The sequence below is a fragment of the Dipodomys ordii genome, unplaced genomic scaffold, assembly GCF_000151885.1.
Source record: "Dipodomys ordii isolate 6190 unplaced genomic scaffold, Dord_2.0 Scaffold70, whole genome shotgun sequence".
Lineage (NCBI taxonomy): Eukaryota > Metazoa > Chordata > Mammalia > Rodentia > Heteromyidae > Dipodomys > Dipodomys ordii.
In genome coordinates, this window is record NW_012267286.1 from 10426134 (window position 1) to 10448851 (window position 22718).

The following is a 22718-nucleotide window of genomic DNA, read 5'->3' on the forward strand; positions in this document are numbered from 1 at the left end:
CATGTGTCTATTGGCCATCCTTCTTTCCTCTTCAGAGAAGTTTCTCTTTAAGTCTTTAGCCCACTTATTTATTGGGCAGTTGTTTCTTTGAGGATTTGTTGTTGGGGGATTTAATTTTTTGAGTTCCAGGTATATTTTAGATATGACACCCTTGACCGTTGTATGACTAATGAAGATCTTTTCCCACTCCATGGGCTTTCTATTGATTTTGCTAGCTATGTCCTTTGGCATGCAGAAGCTCTGCAATTTCATGCAATCCCATTTGTTCAACCTTTCTTTGATTTGTTGTGTTTCTGGGTCTCTATTAAGAAAATTTCATTCTGTGCCAAGGAGACCTAGGGTTTCTCCTTTTCTATCCTGTAATGTCATAGGGCTTGAACTCTGGGCCTGGGCACTGTCCCTCAGCTCTTCAGCTCAGGGCTAGCACTCTACCACCTGAGCCACAGTGCCACTTCCCTAACACACATTTTTAAGAAGCCCAGTTAAAGTCTGTATCAAACTTTTCTGGGGTAGGTACTGGTGGTTTACACTGGTAACCCTAGCTATTCAGAGATCTGAGGATCATTGTTTGAAGCCAGCTCAAGGAGGAAAGCCCATGAGACTCTTTTACTTAATGAATGCCCTCCTAAGAAAAGCCAAAGTGGAAGTCTTGCTAAAGTGATAGAGTATCAGTCTTGAGCAAAAATGCTAAGAGATAGTGTCCAGGCCTGAGTCCCAGCTTCATGGTGCTCTCTCTCTCTCTCTCCCACACACACACACCCCAAAACACACAGAAAAAAATCTTTCTGGGACATTACATGCAATACTGACTGGTTTCTCTAGTTTTTGAATCCCTGAAATATTATTATACTAGTGAAATGAATATGGGTTTCACAAACATTTTGCTCATTTTAAAGTCTAAAAGTAATCATATCACTTATCCTATGAAAACTATCTAATCCCTTCTAGATAAACTTACAAAAAGCCTATTTCTTTTAGTGCTGGGAACCAAACCTAGGGCATCTCACTAGGCAAATAACTTATATTTGAACTGTACTCTAGTCCTCACATTTCAGATGCTTTTTTTTTGTGGATGGTTGTGGGGCCTGAACTCTGGGCCTGGGCACTGTCCCTCAGCTCTTCAGCTCAAGGCTAGTACTCTACCACTTGAGCCACAGTGCCACTTCTGGCTTTTTCTGTTTATGTGGTGCTGAGGAATTGAACCCAGGGCCTCATGTATGGAAGGCAAGCACTCTACCACTGAGCCACCTTCCCAGCCCACTTCAAATGCTTTTATATGGCAAAAAGGACATTTTATCACATGGTCTCTGTATATTTCTCAAGCTTTATCTTTGCCTTCATCACACCTGCTAATGCTCAGGTATTACTTTAGACTTTATTTCTTCTGAGAAATCTTTCTTTTTCTACCCGAGAGTTCAGTAGGAGGCCCATCTATGTGATCATATAAGTAAACATAAAAAATTGCAATTATATTACAAAATGTATATAATTTTACATGTCCTGCAGTTTTCTATTTATTTGGCTGGCCCATCTTCTGATTCCTCTCCTCCTTAACAGATTTTAAACAAATGGAAGGAAATGACTTGAGTAATCTCTCAAGGGGCTGGTGTAGTGCTTCATCACATATATTTCTTAGACATTGTTGTTGTTGTTGTTATTTTATTGCAGGTAGGGTCTGACTAGTCCAGGCTGGCATCAGACTCTTGAGCCTCTTGCTTCAGCTCCCCAGAGCTGGAATTACATGTATGCTATACCATGCTTAGCTTTCATGAGGAATTTTTGAAGTAATGAATGAAGATTGTTTAAGATGAATCATTTCTCTTATTTAGAGCTTATTGCAAGAGATAGATGCACTCAGCACTATGATGTATAATAGAAGAATGTAAATCTTATGAAATAATAACAACCAAAAGTGGGATGGGGTGAAAAGTAATGAACCTGACATGGGAGTATAGAATTATGGAGTAGATGAAATGGGAGCCAGGAAGACCACTGTAGTGGTTTGCAGGAGATATACGGACCACTTCAATCTGGAGGCAGAGATAATGCAGATGCTCTGTTCCCAGAGTCTTCTGGAAAAACAGGCATGAGTGAATAATATGAAAAAGTCCCCAGACATAAACATTATCTGCAGCCATCGTTTGTTTCATATGCTTAATTAATTAATTTATGCAGAGCCTACATATGATGAAGACAAGAGTTCTATCTTGGAGCCCCTCCTGCCCCCCCCCAGCCCTGCTGCAATCTTCTGTCAGCAGTGGTCATTTAACTATTGTTAGATACTTTCCTTTGTTATCTTCTGGCCTTCTTATGCTAGAGAGAGAAGCAGTAAGATAACTCCTGACTCATATCACTGGATGGCCAGGCTAATGATATGTACCAAACGGAAGGGTGTGTGTGTGTGTGTGTTTAGGATGCACTGATGCTAGGCGGAAGAGGTAAAGACCATCTGTGCTTTTTTTCTTTCCTCTTTTGGCTTTTTTTTTGTGTTAAGATGTAAGAGAAAAAGCAAACCTGCCAGGAATGCCTTCCAACCTGCTTGCTCAGATGAGAAACTGGAAAGGTGACATGGAAAGCTGATGTTGTGCTTGGTTTCTTGTCAAGTATTGTCCAAGACAAGGGGCCCATTGTGATCTATGTGTCACTCTCACATAGGTGGATTGTGTACAGTGTGTGAAAATGAAGGACATTCCTACTTTATTGGACTGAGGTGTCAAGAGCTCAGTTTACTTTGATACCAAGAGTGATTTGAATCCTACAGGAAAATATATTTTTATGTCTAACTGTGCATCTTTATTGACTATCCTAGAAGTCTCATGGACCCTTCTCTGCCAACTTATTTTTATTATATTTTATAGTCAGACTGGTCCTCTGATGAAGGTACTGTGATTGCCTTTATTTTATACAAAGGAAAACACAGGGAGGTTAAAGAACAGAACCAAGGTCATGAAATAAGTAATGGAATCCAGGCAACCTAAAACCCAAAGTCATGATACTATTTTTTAGGATTATAGTCTGTAAAAATACACTTCCTCTAGCCAGAGCAATATCATTTCATATGTTGAACTATGGACAGAAGTTATTAATCATCAATCATTAATGATCAATCATTAATCTCTCTTCATTGCTGAGTCACATGAGGGAACAGGTCTGGAGCTACAAGGATTAGAGTGATGATTACTGCCCTGGGTCCTCAGAGACCTTTTCATATAACTAGGAATTAAGATGAAAACGTGTGAAGAGTAAGTATATGCGTCAACACTACAGTAGCCAAGTAATCAGCAGTGTAAGCATATAACATACATGATGAGGCTATATATAATTAGTCAAAGAATATTAGATAAGTTGGGTGTAATAGTGTGGGTCTGTATATAATTTCAGAATTTCAGGAAGCCAAAGCAGGAGGACCACAAATTTGAGGCCAACCCTAGCTATATAGCAAGAACCAGCCTCATGAACAAAGGGAGAAATAACAAGAGGAATATTAGGGAACAGGTACCATTAGCTTATACTGGAGAAGGATCATTTTGGATTGGAAAGTTTTATAACTCAGTCAATTTTGACTGTTTTTTTAAATATGCTAATTGAGTACCTTCTTGTAACAAATGTGTCTGTACTATTCACCTCAACCTGAATTTTCCCCTGAGTTACATGAATTCTTATTAGTTTATTGATTGATTGCTTGTACCAGACCTGGGGTTTGAAATCAGGATTTGGGCACTGTCTATGAGCTTCTTTGCTCAAGGCTGGCACTGTATCACTTAAGCCACTGCACCACTTCCAGACTTTTCTGAGTAGTTTATTGAAGATAAGAGTGCCATGTTATTTTCTGCTCAGGCTGGCTTTAAACCATGACCCTAGGTCTCAGAATCCTGAGTAGCTAGGATCACAGGTATGAGCTAATTCTCTTGATGAGTTTGCTCCCAACACTTCCTCCCACCCCAAATTTTGAGGCTTAAACTCTGGGCCTGAACGCTTTCCATAAGCTCCTATTTTTCAAAGCTAGCACTCTACCACTTCAGGCATTATGCCACTTCTGACTTTTTCTGTGATCTAATCGATGATAGGAGTCTCAGAGACTTTCCTGCCTGGGCTGGCGTTGAACCGTGACCTGCAGTATCTAGAATTACAGGCATGAGCCACGGGCAGCTGGCGAGAGACAATATTTTGAGCAACAATCTTCTATAGAGAGACTTCTAGAATGAGGGAAACTTCTATGTCTAGTCCATGTTCACTTGGATTCTAGAAAGGCTCTACCAATGATCACTTTGAAAAATTCTAGTGGAAATTTTCCTTCATCTAGTGGAAATCTTCCTTCATCAACCATCATCATCTTCCTTCATCATCCCAACTGCTCAACAGTGGAGCAGCATAGGTGCTGGGGATGGGTTGGAGCTGGGAGGGAGAGTTGGGAGTAGGACATTTGAACAGAATCAGTAGCTCTAACTGTAGGCAAAGCATTGCCACCAGCTGGTTTGTTTGAATCCTTTGACACACAGTTTCCAGGAGAGGAAGAGCTAAGCTCCCGTGTTTTATTAAATAGATCTTGATTTCTCTTATGGAATGGTGGATGGTGATTTGTGTTTATTGGCCTTTTCATAGTTCATGCTGTGTTCCTGTTTTCTTGTTATAACCATCTTGGGAAATATTGAATGACAGAGACTTAGTTTCCTCTCCATCAAACCCATGTATTTCAACTATGACTATACTCTTAGTAGTTTCTGTAAAGTGAATGCACTTGGAAATCTCTCTATTTATCAGTTTCTGTTGCTGGTAGCAGAATTTGGGGAGAAAGTAGAAATATATGTAGAAATGGAAAATATAGCTGTAAAGTGAGAAGAATTAATATTTATGAAGGAAAAGAAAAGGTATTCTCAAGTGAAGTGGCTCTGTTTGTTTGGAGACAAGAGTGCAAGGGTTAATTTATAGGCAGGATGGTGTTTCCTCAAGGGGCACATATATAACTAAGTGCATGTAAATATAATGTATGATGTATCTTATTTAAAAAGATGCATAGTTACTGTTACTACTATACCAATATTACTAAAGTCTAGACTATCTTTAAAAAATATATTGTGTTCAGAAGATTCCCATTTCCAGCTCCAAATATTAGACTCTTGTTTGTAATCAAAACTAATTTACCCAAGATAGGGACCCAAGAGATTTCTTTCTTTGTTGTTGTTGTTTTTTAATACTATGTGATTTTTTTGCATGTTCTTCTCCCCTGGTATAACCCCTGTGTGACTGTATTTGATTCTGGCACCCTGCATCTTGTATATACACTTTTCTAATTTGGGGAGGGGGCGGGAAATAAAATGCTGAAACAAGGACACAGGTTGACCCATTGTAACAATGAGATGTATAAGACACTATGTTGAAAACCAGCTTTACAACTTGGGGGGTAGAGGGGGGGAGGTAGAGAAAAGTTGGGGAGTCAGGGAGGGAAGGGATAGTAGGGGAAAAAACAAAGGAGGGGCTAACAATGCTCGATAGAAAATGTACTCATTACCTTACTCATGTAACTGTAACCCCTCTGTACAATATCTTTTACAATAAAAAATATTAAAAAAATAATTTATTCTCAAACTATTGCCAGTTGGTAGTTTAAATAGCCAAACAGGGTTTGCTGAGTTATAGTTTTCTTTTTTTAACTTATAAAGAAACGAAATTATCATGAATCATCTTTGCGATGACAGGATTTGAGGGTGGAGAAAACCTTCAGAATGCAGCTTTGTGTTATTTGGTTTCTGTCTCTTTCCAAAGATCCCTGGTTACTTTTCTTGACTTGAAGAACAATTGGTGAATCTAGGTTAAGAGGTTTAATCTGAAAGGTCATTTTATGTCTTTTAAAACCAAATATTTAGCACCTTGGCTTTATAATGTACTGAATAGTTGGGGGAAAAATCAAGTGAGCATGGACAAGGCCTGTAAGTCAGCTCTGGGAACCTTACTGAAAAATATCTACCTTTTCCTCCTTTTATTTAGTGAGTTTCTTAGATTTCTACTATTTTAGAATAGAATGTAATGACTAGTGTGGCATTCGCCTGGGAGGTAATTTTTATTCTGTTACCTATTAGCTTATCCGAGCCCTAGACAAATGGCTTACCTTTCTAATTCTTAGTTTTGACATCTGTTAATCAAAATGAAAGACTTCTTTAGGATGGATGTGTGAACTGACCTAAGAGCAGTCATATTTGCTGGGGAGGGTGGCTCACATCTGTAATCCTAGCTACTCAAGAAGTTGAGATCTGAGAATTACTGTTGGAAGCCAGCCTGCGCAGGAGAGTCCATGAGACTCTTATCTTCAGTTAACTACCAAAAGGCTGGAAGTGGAGCTGTGGCTCAAGTGGTAGTGTTCTTGCCTTGAGTGAAAAAGTTCAGGGATAGCACCAAGTCCCTGAGATCAAACCCAAGCACTGACACACACACACACACACACACACACACACACACACACACACACACACTCCAGTCATATTTAAGGCACATTTGTTGTATTTCAGGTGCTTATAGATTTAGTAAGTTACATGGACTCACAAAAATGGATTTTCCCCTATTTTATTTGTATAATAAATAATAAAAAGACAATGCACATAAAGTACATTATAGTTGGCTTAAATTATATGCTCATTACATAATTATTGTCATCATAAGACTACATATAGTATTACATATACATTGTATATTACGTATATAGTACTAGTTACAGTAGTATTATATAGTAGTATATGGACTTTCATGGAGACATGAGTACCTCAAGGTCAGTCAATTTACTGAAGCAAGAAAAACCATCAGAAAACAGCAAGAATTAATGAGAGAAAACATTCAGGGAGATCTAAGTCAGTCCTGTAACTGGTTTTCCATTTTTGTTTCCATGGTGACTCTCACTTTGAGGAAAGCTTTAACTGTTTGCCTCTACTTCCCTTTTGTCAAATACTCACAATAAAATTCTGAAGACATAAATCTTAGGTAGAGAGGCTAATAATATAATTTAAATATTTGAATGCACATTGAAAAGATCCGTTTTTCTGCAGACTTCCAAGCCTCTCCTTAGGAGCTAGCTGTGTTTTATTATTTCTTTTCAAAATTTGCATCACTACTAAGGTGTAGATGGTTGGGAGTCCAGATTATACTAGAAATTGATAAGACTGTGTCTTAAATTTAGATCTGCTTCTAAATGGACACAATCCTTTCCATATGGATTTTGCAAGCTAAAAAGTCTAGCATCCTTTCTATTCAGCTGAATTTTGTTTATTGGAAAACAAGTGTGACTAATAAGAAAAACTTAGTCTTACCTAAAAAGAAAATTGAGAGATAGGGGTTTTCAAGGCATGGAGAGAAAGATAGCCCAAGCTCAAGAGAGAAAAGAATGGCCAGATCATTACATGGATTCTCAGTTGGTCAACAGATCCTGCTTCAATAGATATTGATGACATGTGCTCTATAAAACACACACTCTTTCATTAAGGGATACTGGTTATCACTTGTAACAGGTAATCAGGTTAATATATGAAAACACGATACACTATAGTCTTTTCATTTTTTTCTCTTGGAAGCAGTGTTTTCAGGATGTAAGTGTATTTTTTGGCTACTTCATCTGCCGCTATGAAGATGAAAAGCTAGGTAACGGCTCTGTTCCTAATCTTGGCATGAGTGCTATTGAAGTAAACCTGTGGGCAGCACCTTAGTTCCGAGGATTCTACTAGGAACAATAGCCAATGATCCCAGAGTGCTTCTTGTGTGCCAGGCATTGTGCTAGCATTTCCACATCTACCATCCCTTACTTCTCTTAATCCCACAGGGGGAGGTGACAATCCAATTTTGAATCCTCCCTTCATTGTCCCCTTGTGTGGGTTTTAAGCAGATGCTATATTGGGGGTGGAATCCTCTGAGCATGCCAGCACCTCCTTGACTTGTGTATGTGGACCATGGAAATGTGTGAACACCCCCTTTGATTTCCTCACCCCCTCGTCACCCCTCAATGCATTGTGCTTGGATTTCTCCCACCATTTCCTTGAAATCGTTTCACACAAGGTCACCCAGACTTTCTCATTGTTAAACACAATGAGTAGTTCATGTGCCTTACCTCCCTGTAAGTTTTGATGGTGTTGATTATATCCTACTTAAAACATACCTTTTTCTTTCTTATATACATAATTTTTTTTGACTTGCAGCTGTGTCCGATGTACTTTGTTTATTTCTCTGGCTGCTTGTTTTCAATTTCAATTTCCCTTTGCTCATTCTTTAAGATGCAGGTGCCCCAGGGTTCTGACTCGAGTTCACTTGCTTTCCATCATATGTGCTGGGTCTGGTGTCAGTTAGTTCTATGGTGGTGGTTGCACATTTGTAGGTGCGGTCTGTGTGGAGTGGCTCGGATCAGATGTTCTTTCTTGGGATTTAGCTGTAGACTTCCAGAGCTGATTGACAGTTAACTCTGACCCACACTCAACAGGTCAACACTTTCCTCAAATAGATTCACCAATGAACCATCTTTCTCTTCACCAAAACCTGGCAATCCTCTGTTTTGCCTAGCTCAGTAATGGGCTTGACTCGCTTTGCTGGCTCAAGAAAGTTAAGAAACTGGATGTGTTTCCCAATTGCTCTATCTTCCTCCTTTTCCCTGAATTCTTTGCATTTCTCTTTCCTGTATCAAATGGACATAACTTCCATCACATTAGTTTCTTTCTTTCTTTTCTTATTTTGGTCGGTTGTGGGGTTTGAACTCTGGGCTTGAGCACTGTCCCTCAACTCTTCAGCTCAAGGTGAGCGCTCTACTGCTTGAGCCACAGCGCCACTTCCAGTTTTCTGAGTGGTTTATTGGAGATAAAAGTTTTACGGACTTTCCTGACAGGGCTGGCTTTGAACCGTGATCCTCAGATCTTAGCTTCCTAAGTAGCTAGGATTACAGGCGTGAGCCACCAGTGCCCGGAGATCACATTAGTTTCTAAATAGCTTCAATTTAATGTCTTAGAACTCCAATAACCTCTTGTGTAATGAAGAAAATTTAACCTACTCACAGTAAAATTTTTTGAAATCAGATATGTATCTATTCATTCTCTTGTGTGCTTGGCCTTCTGTAAGTTCTCAGTCCCCGCACGGGACCCTCTCCACCGGTCCACATTGCTGTCAGGCTTATATGTAAATCTGAGCATGTCACCATTTTTAATTAGTCTGAGAGTACAGTTAATACAGTATTTATGGTCTGATGGTATCTGCTTCAATTCCCATGTTTTCAACTCCATGTTTTCAACCTTTTTTGTCCCTTTCCCTATTCAAAGACCATATTGCAATTATCTATCTATCTATCTATCTATCTATCTATCTATCTATCTATCTATCTATCTATCTATCTATCTATCTATCTATGTTTTATTGTAAGGTGATGTACAGAGGAGTTACAGTTACATAAGTAACGTAATGAGTACATTTCTTTTTGAACAGTGTGACACCCTCTGTAATTGTCTCCCACTTCCCTACTCTGGCATTATTTCTGATTTTATATGAACAATGTCTGTAAGATCTGTGATATGAGACTCTGGCATGAGGGGTGTCAGTCACCTCCTGTGCTTGCCCAGATGGGGAGTGTGGAGCATAGTATTGGTACTAAGGACATACTTGGTGAATGAAAGAATGCTTGATTGATATATAACTTCAATTCCCCACTTCTCTTTCTCCTCCTCCTCGTCTTCCTCTGCCTTGCCATCTTCCTCCTCTTTCTTCTTTTTCTTTTTCTTTTCCTCCTCCTCCTCCTCGTCCTCCTCCTCGTCCTCCTCCTCGTCCTCCTCTAGTTAGCAATATTTTTTTTGGGGGGGTTCGGTCGTGGGCCTGAACTCTGGGCCTGGGTGCTGTCCCTCAGCACTTCAGCTCAAGGCTAGCGCTCTACCCCTTGAGCCACAGCTCCACTTCTGGCTTTTTTTTCCTGCTTATGTGGTGCTGAGGAATCGAACCCAAGGCTCATGCATGCAAGGCAAGCGCTCTACTACTGAACCACCTTTCCAGCCCAGCAATAATGTTTTTAAACTGCTCTTGAGAAAGAATTTTGACTGAGTGTATATATGTGTAGGTGTGTATGTGAATATATGAGTGTATATGTTTATGTAAGTATGTATGTGTATTTCTGAGTGAGCATGTATGCAAATGTGTATGTTTATACGTGAGTGTATATTCCCATCTGGGAATTTGATTGCAAGATACATAGAAGCCATATTTGAGAGGTTGAATCCAGACTCTTTATTTAGAAAGTCAGTGACTGCGAGCAGACACATGTTTCCCCCAAACCTGCAGCCTTGAATACAATTAATACTGTTAGGAAACTGAGCCATGAGGCTAGTAAAGAAAGAGCAGAGAAAAGATCTCAACAAACCAGATCAACTCTAATGGAGAGATAAAGAGAGATGCTGAGGAGAGCCAGGGGTCACTAGACATGGTACAAAATGGCAGTGGAGGTGGTAGGGCCTAAATACAGTCGTGGTCAGGGAGCAGGGTCACAGGAAGCTCCAGAGTTCAAAGAGTCTCATGAGTTCATGGTACAGGTCTGGCTGGTCCAGGACTATTGTCCAAGTCTCCACCTATCTGCTTCTTGGAATTCAGGCATGTCTATCACTTGGGAGTGCATGTGGGATTCATCTCTAAGAGTTTTTGGAAATCCTCCATCCTCTGCCAAGATGCTAAGATGGCACCAGTTAGCTCCAGTATCCATATTTCAAGGTGATGTGCACGTGTGTGAGTATGAGCTTGTTACCGGTAGGAATCTGTGTGGCCTTAACTGAGAAGCATAAGAAAAACTGAAGAAAAGCTGAAAGGATTAATTTCAGGGAAACAAGAATTTGGAGTCATTCAATTAGCTACATTTTCAGCTTAGAGATAATTTTTTTCTAGAATGTTCTTTAGTGAAAACTCAGAAAGTCCAGTCCTTTTTCTTGATGAAACAATAATGCATAAATTTTGAAGAAATGCTTAAGGAGTCAAATCTTCAAGAGGAGGTTGGCAGAGAATGATTCATCTTATACTTGCGTTAAGCAAAGAGTGAAATTCCAGTTTGCTGTAATTATTGCAGCAATAAAAAGTCCAGAAGAGATTTCCTCACTCAATCCTCCCTTGAATACTTGTCATGAGTGTGGAGCAAGCAGTCACCAATTTCTGCTGGGTGTGGTAGTGCAAACTTAGACTCCCAGCTGGCCTCAGCTACATCGTAAGAACCTGTATGAAAGGAAAACCAAGTCTGGGTTGCTCAGTGGTAAAGTTCTTCCCTAGCATACACAAGGCCCTGGGTAGGATCACTAGCACTGAAAAAAATATTATCAACAACACAACATTGCTCAGGGCCTCTAAGACATAAAATAATAGTCCTGGTCACTTATTTCTGGGGTCAGAATGACCTCACAGTTGTTAAAAATCAAACCAGCCTTTTAAATTATTTATTTACATTTTTCTTTAGATCTTGGCCATGTTCCTTTTATTGTTTTTGTTTTATGTGTTGGTGCTGGTCCTGGGGCTTGAACTCAGGGCCTGGACACTGTCCCTGAGCTCTTTTGCTCAAGGCTTAGATAGCTAAGCACTTTGAGCCACAGCACCACTTCTGGTTTTCTGCTTGTTAATTGGAGATAAGAGTCTCAGGGAGTTTCTTGCCTGGCCTGGTTTCAAACTGGGACCCTCAGCCTTCTGAGTAACTAGGATTACAGGTAGAGCCACTGGGGCCAGATCAGTCATTTTATATGAAACACACTTACTCTGCCTGACTTTCTGCACTTCATTTCTTTGCTTTTTCTTAATTTTGCTTAAGTTACTCAACAAAGGCATTATGGCTCCAAAAGATATTTTATGAAACTAAGCGAGGTTAATTCATTTCCTTCCTCATTCATTTATTCACCACATGTTTACGGAACCTGATGGTGTGCCAGGCAGATGGTCTTAGTGCGATTTGTATTGATTGGCACACGGTAAGGCAATTGCAGCTCCAAGGTTCCGGAAGCCTCTTTCCCATTAAATAATCATTTTGGACCTTCACCTTTTCCTTCTCTCGATTCATTCCAGCCAGTCTGGGGCCCTGTTATCCTGGTCTCTCAGTTGTATAGTTACATAATGGTAACTCTGGTGGATTGATGAACAGGCAGCCCTCAGACGGAACTGCACAAATTCTGTCCTAGTTTAACATAGTTATAGGGAAACAAAGCATCCAGGTGTTGGGGTGTGTACTCAGAGTCCTTCCCCAAAGTGTTAGCAGTTGCTAGGCTCTGGGACTTTGGCTTCTGTTACTGGATTGTAGATTTGGGGCTCTTTCAAGTTTCCTGTTTGATGGATTGTCAGGAGTGTTTACTGGGGGGTAAGAAAGCATGACCATCTCTCATTTCCTCCTATTCTCACCAAGCTGTGAAAGCTTGGCTGAGGTTTTGATGGGGGGATTGTTTATAGGGTTTGTTTCTCTCTGGATAGGATCCTAAATAGGAGAAGAGTAATTTAACTTTATGACTCAGGTGACTGGTGCCATAAAATGCACTCTGTCATGGTATAAATTTTCTCTTTATTATTTGAGTTATTGGCAGTGTTTGGTCAAGACACAGCAGACTGCATTGGCTTAGAAATCAGAAGACATGAGAAAACATAGGTTTGTATTTTGTTTTTTTAACACCTATAAACTAACCTCGGACAATTTACCTTCCTAATACATGGCTTCTTGATTTGTGTGTGTGTGTGTGTGTGTGTGTGTGTGCCAGACTTGGAGATTGAACTCAGGGCCTGGGTACTGCCCTGAGGTTTTTTGCTCCAGGTTAGCAAGAGCTCCACTTCCGGCTTTCTGGTGGTTAATTGGAGATAAGAGTCTCACAAAATTTTCTTATAGGCTGGCTTCAAACCTTGATCCTTAGATCTCAGCCTTCTGAGAAGCTAGGATTACAGACATGAGACACAGGTGCCTGGAAGGAACTGTGTTTTATTCCCAGCCCTTGTTCACAGAGGGTAGTTACTGTTTGGTGACTGAATAATAAATGCGATAGAGGATAGAGCTGGGGAAAAACACTGAAGTGAGACGAGAACAGATGAAGATCGAATTAAATCTTTCCATGGTGGCATCTCTGTAAATAACTGGCGACTATCCTTACGAGCGTGGGAAGGTCTTCATTGCAGGCCCACACATGGCAAATTCCAGAAGGTAGCTGTCATTCTTGCTGGGGAGTGAGGAACAACCCACAGCTGGAGAGGCGGTTGCAGAGCAGGGAAGGGTAAAGAAATTGCAAAAAGGCAAGATATTAGTTCTTGCTAAGTGGATTCTAACCCTAGCTTTGCTATTAGCTTCTTTAAAAAATTTTTTCTTGTAAAGATGCTGAACAGAGAGGTTACAGTTACATCAGTAAGGAAATGAGTACATTTCTTGTCAAACATTGTTACCTTCTCTTTTGTTTGTCAGTTGTAGGGCTTGAACTCTGGGCCTGGGCACTGTCCCTGAGCTCTTCAGCTCAAGGCTAGTGCTCTACCACTTGAGCCACAGTGCCACTTCTGGTTTTCTTGTGGCTTGCTGGAGATAAGAGACTCACAGACTCTTCCTGCCTGGGCTGGATTTGAACCTCGATCTCAGATCCTCAGATCTCAGCTTCCTGAGTAGTTAGGATTATAGGCGTGAGGCCCTGACACCTGGTACTCTTAGCTTCCTTTAAAGTTTGTATAGCTCTGTTTCTTGATTACCCAGAAAAAGAAACTGAACTTCATGTTTTCTTCTAACTTTGATTGTCCTTGGGCCTAAGCGCATTATACAAGTTTGTTTTTAACTCCTTCTCTTTACCTGAATGGGGAGAGGGCAGCCATACCCAGCAGGGCTTCTATTGGCTATGTGAACTTTTAGACTTCTCTCCAGTCCCAAACTATGGCAAAATTTGACCCACCCCTCTCTCCAGTACTGGCAAAAAAAATGCTGATTATTATTTTTTTTAAATTTAATTCTATTTTATTTGTGAACATACTGTACAGAGGAGTTACAATTACATGGGCAGGATAATGTGTACATTTCTTACCAAGCATTGCAGCCTCTTCCTTTGTTTACCCTTCACATCCCTTCCCAGCCTCCCCCCACCCCCCCCCCTCCCCCTCCCCCCTGCACCGACATTGTAAAGCTCGTTTTGGACATGACAACTTGTACTTCTCATTGTTGCAACAGGTCCACCTGTATCCTTAAACAACTGGTTTTTCCCCATCTCCTCCACAAGTTATACTGACATCAAATATAGTGAAAGCAGGGGTTATACTGTGGGGGAGGGACATGCAAAGCAACAAAGAGATAATCTTATAAATGCGTTAGAAACACATGCATGAAGAAAAAACATTAAAATACACATCTAACGGTTCATTTTCGTGACATCACATTATCTGACCTTTTCCGCTTGACTCATACATATACTAGATATTGCAAATAAGGGAAACCATGGGACCTATGTTTCTTTGGGCCTGGCTTACTTCACTTAATATAATTTTTACAAGTTTTTCCATTTCCTAACAAATGGGGCAATGTCATTCTTTCTGATGGAGGCATAGATTCCATTGTGTATATATACCACATTTTCTTGATCCATTCATCTACTGAGGGGCATCTGGGTTGGTTCCATATCTTAGCTATGGTAAATAATGCTGCAATAAACATAGTTGTGCTGGTAGCTTTAGTGTGGTCTTGTTTGTAAACATTTGGATAAATGCCCAAAAGTGGGATTGCTGGTCATAGGGGAGTTCTATGTGAAGTCTTTTGAGGAACCTCCATACTGCTTTCCAAAGTGGTTGAACAAGTTTACATTCCCACCAACAATGAAGTAAGGTTCCTTTCTGTCCACATCCCCTCCAGCATCTGTTGTTGTTAGAGTTCTTGATTTTTGCGTTCTAACTGGAGTGAGGTGATATCTCAATGTTGTTTTGATTTGCAAAAAATGCTGATTATTAAAGAGTGGAAAAACTTACCTCCCCACCTTGCCAGATTATGGACGTAACATTTATTAAAAATGACTTTTCAACCATGACTTTATCAATCAGAACACTTATTATGATTTCCAGTCACTTAGCCTGGCTAAAATTTTTACACATGTGCTTCTCAGATCACGGAGATTGTAAGCCTTCTCATAGCATCATATTATATTATCTGACTTTACTCCTGTCTCTTCTTCTCCTCCTCCTCCCTCTCACCACCCCACACTTCTTACTGGGCTGGAGTTCAGGGCCTGGATATTGCCTATTAGCTTTTTCTGTTCAAGAATGTCACTCTTCCACTTGAAGCACAGCTCCACTTCTGGATTTTTGCTGGTTAATTAGAAAGAAGAGTCTTGTTGGCTTTCCTGACTGGAATAGCTTTGGATCTGGATCCTTAGATCTGAGCCTCCTGAATGTCAAAGATTACAGGAATGAGCTACTCATGCATGGCTTACTGCTTGCTTTTGCTAACTGTATATAGAAGAGTGTCTTTAAGGATGCCCACTGGAAAATTAGGGCATCTGCAAAGGCCATGCATTAAAACTCTTGTCCCATGTTCACAGTAAGTGATCCACATTGATTGCAGAGTGATCTAGTGTGCACCTGTATTACACATATGGTATGTAATGAAAGCTAAAGGCTGACTAAGCAGTACTTGCGCTACCATGTGTGACAGATATAGTTTTAGAGTTTCTACTAGTTTCTATTTTACTTCATTGAGAAATTCTGTTTCTTGCAAGTGGACTTCCCAATCCAGCAATCTGTCGCAGTTTGTGTCTAAAAAAAAAAAAAAAACCAAAACAGAAGAGTCATCAAGTTTTAGGAAGTCTTACGATGTCATTTCAGAGAAGTCTTTGAGATTATCTATAGGCAGCTTCCTCTCTTCCTCTAATATCATGGCTGGAAGAACTTCAAGTCCAAATCGGTTAGGACTTCTTTGAAGGGAAAATCTTCCTTGTGTTTGTGTTCCTATACTGATTCCTGGAAGCGCACTGGGGCTGGCTGAACTACCTGGGCTTTGTGGAGGTTGGGATTGGCAATTCTGCTCGTGGGTGAATTCATGGTGACAAATAACTATATCCACGTTCTCTTCTGATTGGCTACCCAGCTATTTTCTCTGGCTTGTAGTTGAGCATCCTGTAATCTCAGCCACAGAGAAGACTGTAAGACACTGAGTTTATATGGCTGCTGATGACAGGCACACAGCTGCCTTCAGCCCTGAACCTAGAGGAGAGAGTGGGTTAAATAAGAGAATAGGAGGCTACAATGCTTGATAAGAAATGTACTCATTATCTTGCCCATGTAATTGTAACCCCTCTGTACAGTATTTTCACAATAAAAAATAAAATAAAATAAAAAAGAGAATAGGGAACAGCTTTTCATTCACATTTAGACTGTAAAAAAAAACCCTAATGTTCACTTTCTGTAAAGTGACTATAATCCTGACTTTTGCTTTTCACATACATCTATCTTGGTGTATTTGGTGATTATTTTTTCCATTTTTTTACAAACAATGATGACCTTGTACCAAAAATGACATTTGAAATTTTATTGTTTCTGCTATGAAAAGAATGAATATATCTTCTTATCAACTGTTTAATACCAACTTTTGAATTCTAAGTGTGATTCATTATGTGTTAGTTTATGTTGCCATAACAAAATAACATAGGTTGGGTAGTGTTAACTAATCAAAATTCATTTTTTTCAAGAGCCAAGCTGCTGAATGTAAACTGAATTATATCCCAAAGGAACCCTTTCCAAATGCCATCACATTGGAGATTAAGGGTGCAATGTATGAATTTTGAGGGATACAATTCAGATCACAGAACACAGTTAAGGTTTTAATAGGGCTTTAGAACTTTTTTCCAGTTGCATTTATTTTAATTAATTAATTATATTAGTTTAGTATAACAGGATAAAATATGCGTGGGGGGAATAGAAAAAAAGAAGAGAAACATTTTCTGCTTCTCATGCAGGAAATTGGAGTGAGACCTACCATAATTGTATGTATGTATGTATTATTTATTTTAACCGGTAATGGGGCTTGAAGTCAGGATCTGGGCACTTCCCTGAGCTCTTTTTGTTAAAGATAAGCACTTGGCCACTTTGAGCTGCAGTGCTACTTCAAATTTTCTGGTGGCTAATTCGAAATAAGAGTCTCACAGACTTTCCTTCCTGGGATGGCTTTTAACTGTGATCCTTAGACCTCAGCTTTCTGAGTTGCTAGGATTACAGGCATGAGCCACCAGTGCCTGGCATCCTAACTATTTATTAAGGACAGACTCTTCTTTGAACAGATGGATGTTTCTCAGACTATAAAATTCTTATGGCATTTATTAGTACTTACGTTATTTTACTCTCTCTCTCTCTCTGTGTTTGTGTGTGTGTGTGTGTGTGTGTACTGGAGAGCTCATCACTCTTCCTTAGCTTTTTCTCTCAAGACTGACACTTGAGCCATACCTCCACTGCCATAGGCACCTGGAACTTTCCTCTTGCCGTTCTTCCTTCTTTCTCCTTCTCCCCCGCGCTCCCTCCTTGCCCTTCCTCCCTCCTTCTTCTTCCTTCATCTTCTCTTCTTCCTTCTTTTTGATAGTTCTGGGGCTTGAACTCAGGGCCAGGGCACTGTCCCTTAGCTTTTTGTGCTCAAGGCTAGTGCTCTATCACTTGAACCACAGCTTCATTTCTGGTTTCTTTGGTAGTTTATTAGAGATAATAGTCTCATGGAGTTTCTTGCTCAGGCTAGCTTTGAACCACAATCCTCAGATCTCAGCCTTCTGAGTAACTTGTATTCCAGGCATGAGTCCCTGTTGCCTGGCTTCATATTCTTAATAGAATGTGAAAAGATAATTAATGATTTAAGTGTGTCTGAGAACAGAATGTGCCTTTGAAAAAATGTATACAGCAAGAAAGATAAAATCTCTTGTGTCCCTATTTTGGGGTTCATTTCGCTTAGCATCAGCTTATATGGTCATATGTACATAGCTTTTGACCTCTTCTGCTTGTCCTAGACATATACTAGTTATTGCAGATAAGGGAAACCCTGGGACCTATGTTTCTTTGAGCCTGGCGTACATCACTTAATATAATTTTTTTCCAAGTCTTTCCATTTCCTAACAAATGGAGGAATAGAATTCTATTCTTTCTGATGGAGGCATAGATTCCATTGTGTATATATACCACATTTTCTTGATCCATTCATCTACTGAGGGGCATCTGGGTTGGTTCCATATCTTAGCTATGGTGAATAATGCTGCAATAAACATAGTTGTGCTGGTAGCTTTAGTATGACCTTGTTTGTGATCGTTTGGGTAAATGGCTAAAAGTGGGATTGCTGGATCATAGGGGAGTTGTATAACTCCTGTTGTCACTGTATTTGATTCTGGCATCCTGTATCTTATATATACATTTTTCTAATTTGGGGAGGGGAAGGAAAATAACAAAATGCTGAATTAAGGATACGGGATGACCCATTGTAGCAACGAGATGTACAAGACACTATGTTGAAAATGAACTTTGCAACTTTGCAGGGGATGGGGGAGGGAGGAGTTGGGGAGTTGGGGAGGAAAGGGATGGTAGGGGAAAAACAAAGGTGGGGGTAACAATGTTCGATAGGAAATGGATTCATTACCTTGCTCATGCAACTATAACCCTTATGTCCAGTATCTTCACAATAAAAATATATTAAAAGTGTATATAGCTTTCTCTCATTCAGTTAGTGAATTTCTACATGCCCACAATCACTAAAAATACTGATTTTAGTAAACAATAGTTTGTGCTGACAAAATATGCTAAAACAGTTTATCATAATTGGCATTATTATGTCTGTATAGAAGAGGGATGAATTTCCTAACTATGAAGCTACAAGAAGCAGGTGTTTGTCTATAAGAAGCGATAAAGAGCATTCTGAAAATAATTCCTATAACGCCTCATAATTCAAACTAAAAAAGGATCAGGTGACAGGCAAGACTAAAATACAAAGTCACCTTCAAGTCCTTCGTTTCAATACTTTGCGTACATTTTTCTTTATTTTATTTGTTTATGCATGCATTCTTTTTTGGGGTATTCTTTTTTAAAAATGTATTATCTTTAAGTAGTTGTACAAAGGAGTTGCCCTTCAACAGAGCAGTTTATGAACACAGTGCATCTTTGTCAATGTCACCCCTTCCAACATTCTCACACTCCCCTTCCAACCCACCTTTTCCTTTTCCTTTTTTTTTTAAATTTTGTAAGATATGCATTGCATTTTTAACTGCATTTTCTTCCTTTCTTTATTTGTCTGCAGCACAAGAAAAAACCAGGACCCGTGTCCGCTGGACAAATATACTATCACTGGGTTATATCTCCAGTCAAGCTTTTATTTTACACACTCACACAGCAAGCTTCTGGAAGTTGGCTTGTTTCGAGGTTTCAAGGGGCTCCACTATTTTAGGTGTCCCTACATTTCTGCAGTGGGCTTTGATGTAACGAGTTTGTATTGTGAAATACTTTATGAAGTATGAGGTATCTGTATATGGTCTTTGCTTGCATCCCTTTCCCATTTTAATGTATGAGTCACCCCGGTGTTGATTCTGTTTCAGTGTTTGTCGGCAGAAGAGATCTTTTCCCTTCATGGCTTTTCAAACACCACCCTGATCACCAGCTCAAACTTCTCTGCCATCTGCCCAGCAGTCTTGCAGCAGTTGAACTTCCACCCTTGTGATGCTAGGCTCAAGGGAAAAACCAAACCAAGCCTTTCAGAAGGTATGTGTACCAGAAGGGGTTTCTCTGTCTCACTCAAAATGTCTAGGGGCCAGTATGTTATGAAGTTCATACATCTCTTTCTCTGCAGTATGCCTTCAATTAATTAACTGACAAAGACCCTCGTGGTAAAATAGTTATCCTTTCCAAGTATGTAAAGTAAGGGTAGTTGGAATTCACTTAAACTTTATAAATAATACACTTGTACTTGTGGACTCAAAATTTTACGTAGGTTCAAGCTCCAAGGCTTAGTGCCCCAAATCCTAACCTTCTGAGGAGACTGAGATCTGAGGATCATGGTTCAAAAACATCCTGAGCAGAAAAATCTGTGAGATTCCATCTCCAATGAACTAATTAACATAGCCCAAGTGATAGCGCATCATCCACAAGGGAAAAAGTCTAGCATGAACTCCAGTCTCTGAGTTCAAGTCCTGGCACCAGTATCTAAAACAACTGTCCCCCCGCCCCCTGCCAAAGTTATACAGCTTCCGATCCATGCTCCTTGATCTTACGTACTTAAAGAATATGCCACCCAGCTCAATTCATCAATCTGACTGGCAATTGTATAACTAAGAATTTCAATTTTGAAATAATAGCAATTTAGGATAACGACTGATCTTTCAAATAGTTTTGAGTATGTGTTCCTCTGTACAAGTCTGTACAGTCAGTACTTTGCATCTAAAAGGAAATTGGGAAAATGCTTTAATATACTAACATCCACCAGTCATATAGAATCATAAAAGCACAAAGCCCCACCGCCTACGCTCAGTCTAAGCTCTGAAATTTCCCAGTGATAGCAGGCGGATGACTTTAACCTCTTCCTGTCTTAGTTCCCTCATTTAAAATAGTTCTTTGCTCATAGAGTTGCTATAATGATTGAGTAACTTAATATTTATAAAATATACAGAATATTATCCTGCATACAAGTTAGGCTGTATTCAGTCTTGTAGGCCTGTTGAATAAATAATGTCTAACATATGCTCAGTCCCAGAAAACTGGGCTTCAAAAACAAACCAACAACAACAAAAATACCAAACCTACTCTGTACACAGAGGAGTTAATCACTGATAGTCCAACATTTTTTTTAAACTGCTCAGGAACTGTATTTCAGGAACATGGAGGCAAGGATAGGAAGAAGAAAGCTAGAGAAAATTCTGAATTGAACACTACAAAGTCATAAAGTGGAAAAGTCAACAATTCTGAGTTATAAGATCAGGAGGGCACCAAATATGTGGAGAGAGGACATAAATAGAACAGAGTGCTTATTACTCATCTTTTAATTTGGCAATCCATTGTCTTATTGATGTGAACTTATTTTAGTTTAGTATTGATGTGTGATCCTTAGCAACTTATTTAATGTCCCCTTGCCCAGTTATACCATCTGTATAATGGAAACAATATTAGCACATTTCTTTTGGAATAGTGGGAAGTATTATGTGAATTGTTCTCTGTAAGTACTGAAAACAGCACCTGGGAGAGGGTGAGAGGATTATTTCTTCCATCTTCTTACTCATGCATACATGACTATACCCATTCCCTGGCCCTTGACTATTGTTATTTTCACACAAGGAAATGTTTTCAAAAATAATGAGCTGAGTGCCAGTGCTCAATTATACCCACTACTCAGGAGGCTGAGATCTGAAGATCTTGGTTTGAAACCAGTTTGGATAGACAAATCTGTGAGATTCTTATATCCAATCAGCTAGCAAAAGTCTGGAACCAGAGACATGGCTCAAGTAACAGAGCACCAGCAAAGCTGAAAATGAAGGTGCAAGGCTCTGAGTTCAAATCTTGGTTCTGGCATACACATCAAAAAAGAATATGCACTCAATTCTTGATATATCTGAGGATTAATAAAGTCTGAGTTCACCTAAATGAATAAAAAAAATCAACATCAAAGCAATTCAAAGGGTTTGTGGCACCAGCATTTTCTGAACCCATTTATGCTGACAGTTCAACGAACAGATACAATCATCTTGTTTCTCAGAGATCTTTTTAATTCCATAACATTTTTGTTATTATTGACAGCATAATTACATTATTTTCCATTTTGAAGCTGCCTTATATTGGGAATGCAGTAACTGATGACAAATTCTCTAGAAGAGGAATGAATTACATTTTAGCAACAATTTGATGATTTTAAATTTCCTCATTTTCTGGAGTTCATAGAGTACTACAGTAGCAGTTACTTTGCAAAACAGAGAAGAATCACAGACTTTTACTTAAGAATACCTAAAGATTGCTCAACTTTGGTGGCTCAGACCTGTAATCCTGGTTGCTTCGGTGGCTAAGATCTGAAGGATTGAGATTCAGAGACAGTCTAGACAGAAAAGTCTGTGAGACTCAATCTCTAAATAACCAACAAGAAGCTGGACTGGAGGAGTGGTGCCAGCTAAGCAAACAAGCTACACGGGCATGGGGCACTAAGTTCATACCACTATAGGGTCGCAAACGATAATACTTGAAGATCACAGTGTCCAGTGTAGCAAAATTGGTAACAATGCAGCAGAGATGTTAAGGAGGAACTTGAAGATCACAGTGTCCAGTGCAGCAAAATTGTTAACAATGCAGCAGAGATGTTAAGGAGGAACTCCTGACTCAGGACTCTAGCTGCAAGGTTGTTGCTATTGTTGTTGTTTTTGCACTGCATAACTATGAACTAAACAAAATATATATGTTGGTTTGTTTACTAAGTTTTTCAGAAATAATGATAAACAGTATTTATGGAATGTTTACGTATTCTAGAAACATTAATTAAAATTTTATTCCTATAAAATTATCAGATAATAGCTGTTTTATCTGAGTTTTTAATTTAAATTTTAATTAATTAGTTAATTAATTAATTTAAAAAGTCCTGAGCTTTGAATTCAGGTCCCTGCACTTGCTGGACAGGAGTTTAACCACTTAGTCATACTCTAGCCTTTTATTTTTGGTTTTTGGGGTTTTTTTTTTGGGTCCGGTCGTGGGGCCTGAACTCTGGGCCTGGGCACTGTCCCTCAGCTCTTCAGCTCAAGGCTAGTGCTCTACCACTTGAGCCACAG

General features: G+C 39.5%; 1 protein-coding gene across 1 annotated transcript in view; it reads left to right on the top strand.

Moving 5' to 3' along the window:
• Positions 1 to 22718, top strand: part of Slc39a8 (solute carrier family 39 (zinc transporter), member 8) — a 58579-nt gene that overhangs the window by 4726 nt on the left and 31135 nt on the right. Inside the window, exon 2 of the mRNA XM_013023828.1 lies at positions 19518 to 19680. Coding sequence (XP_012879282.1) covers positions 19518 to 19680 — 163 coding nt within the window. The remainder of the gene's footprint in view (positions 1 to 19517; positions 19681 to 22718) is intronic.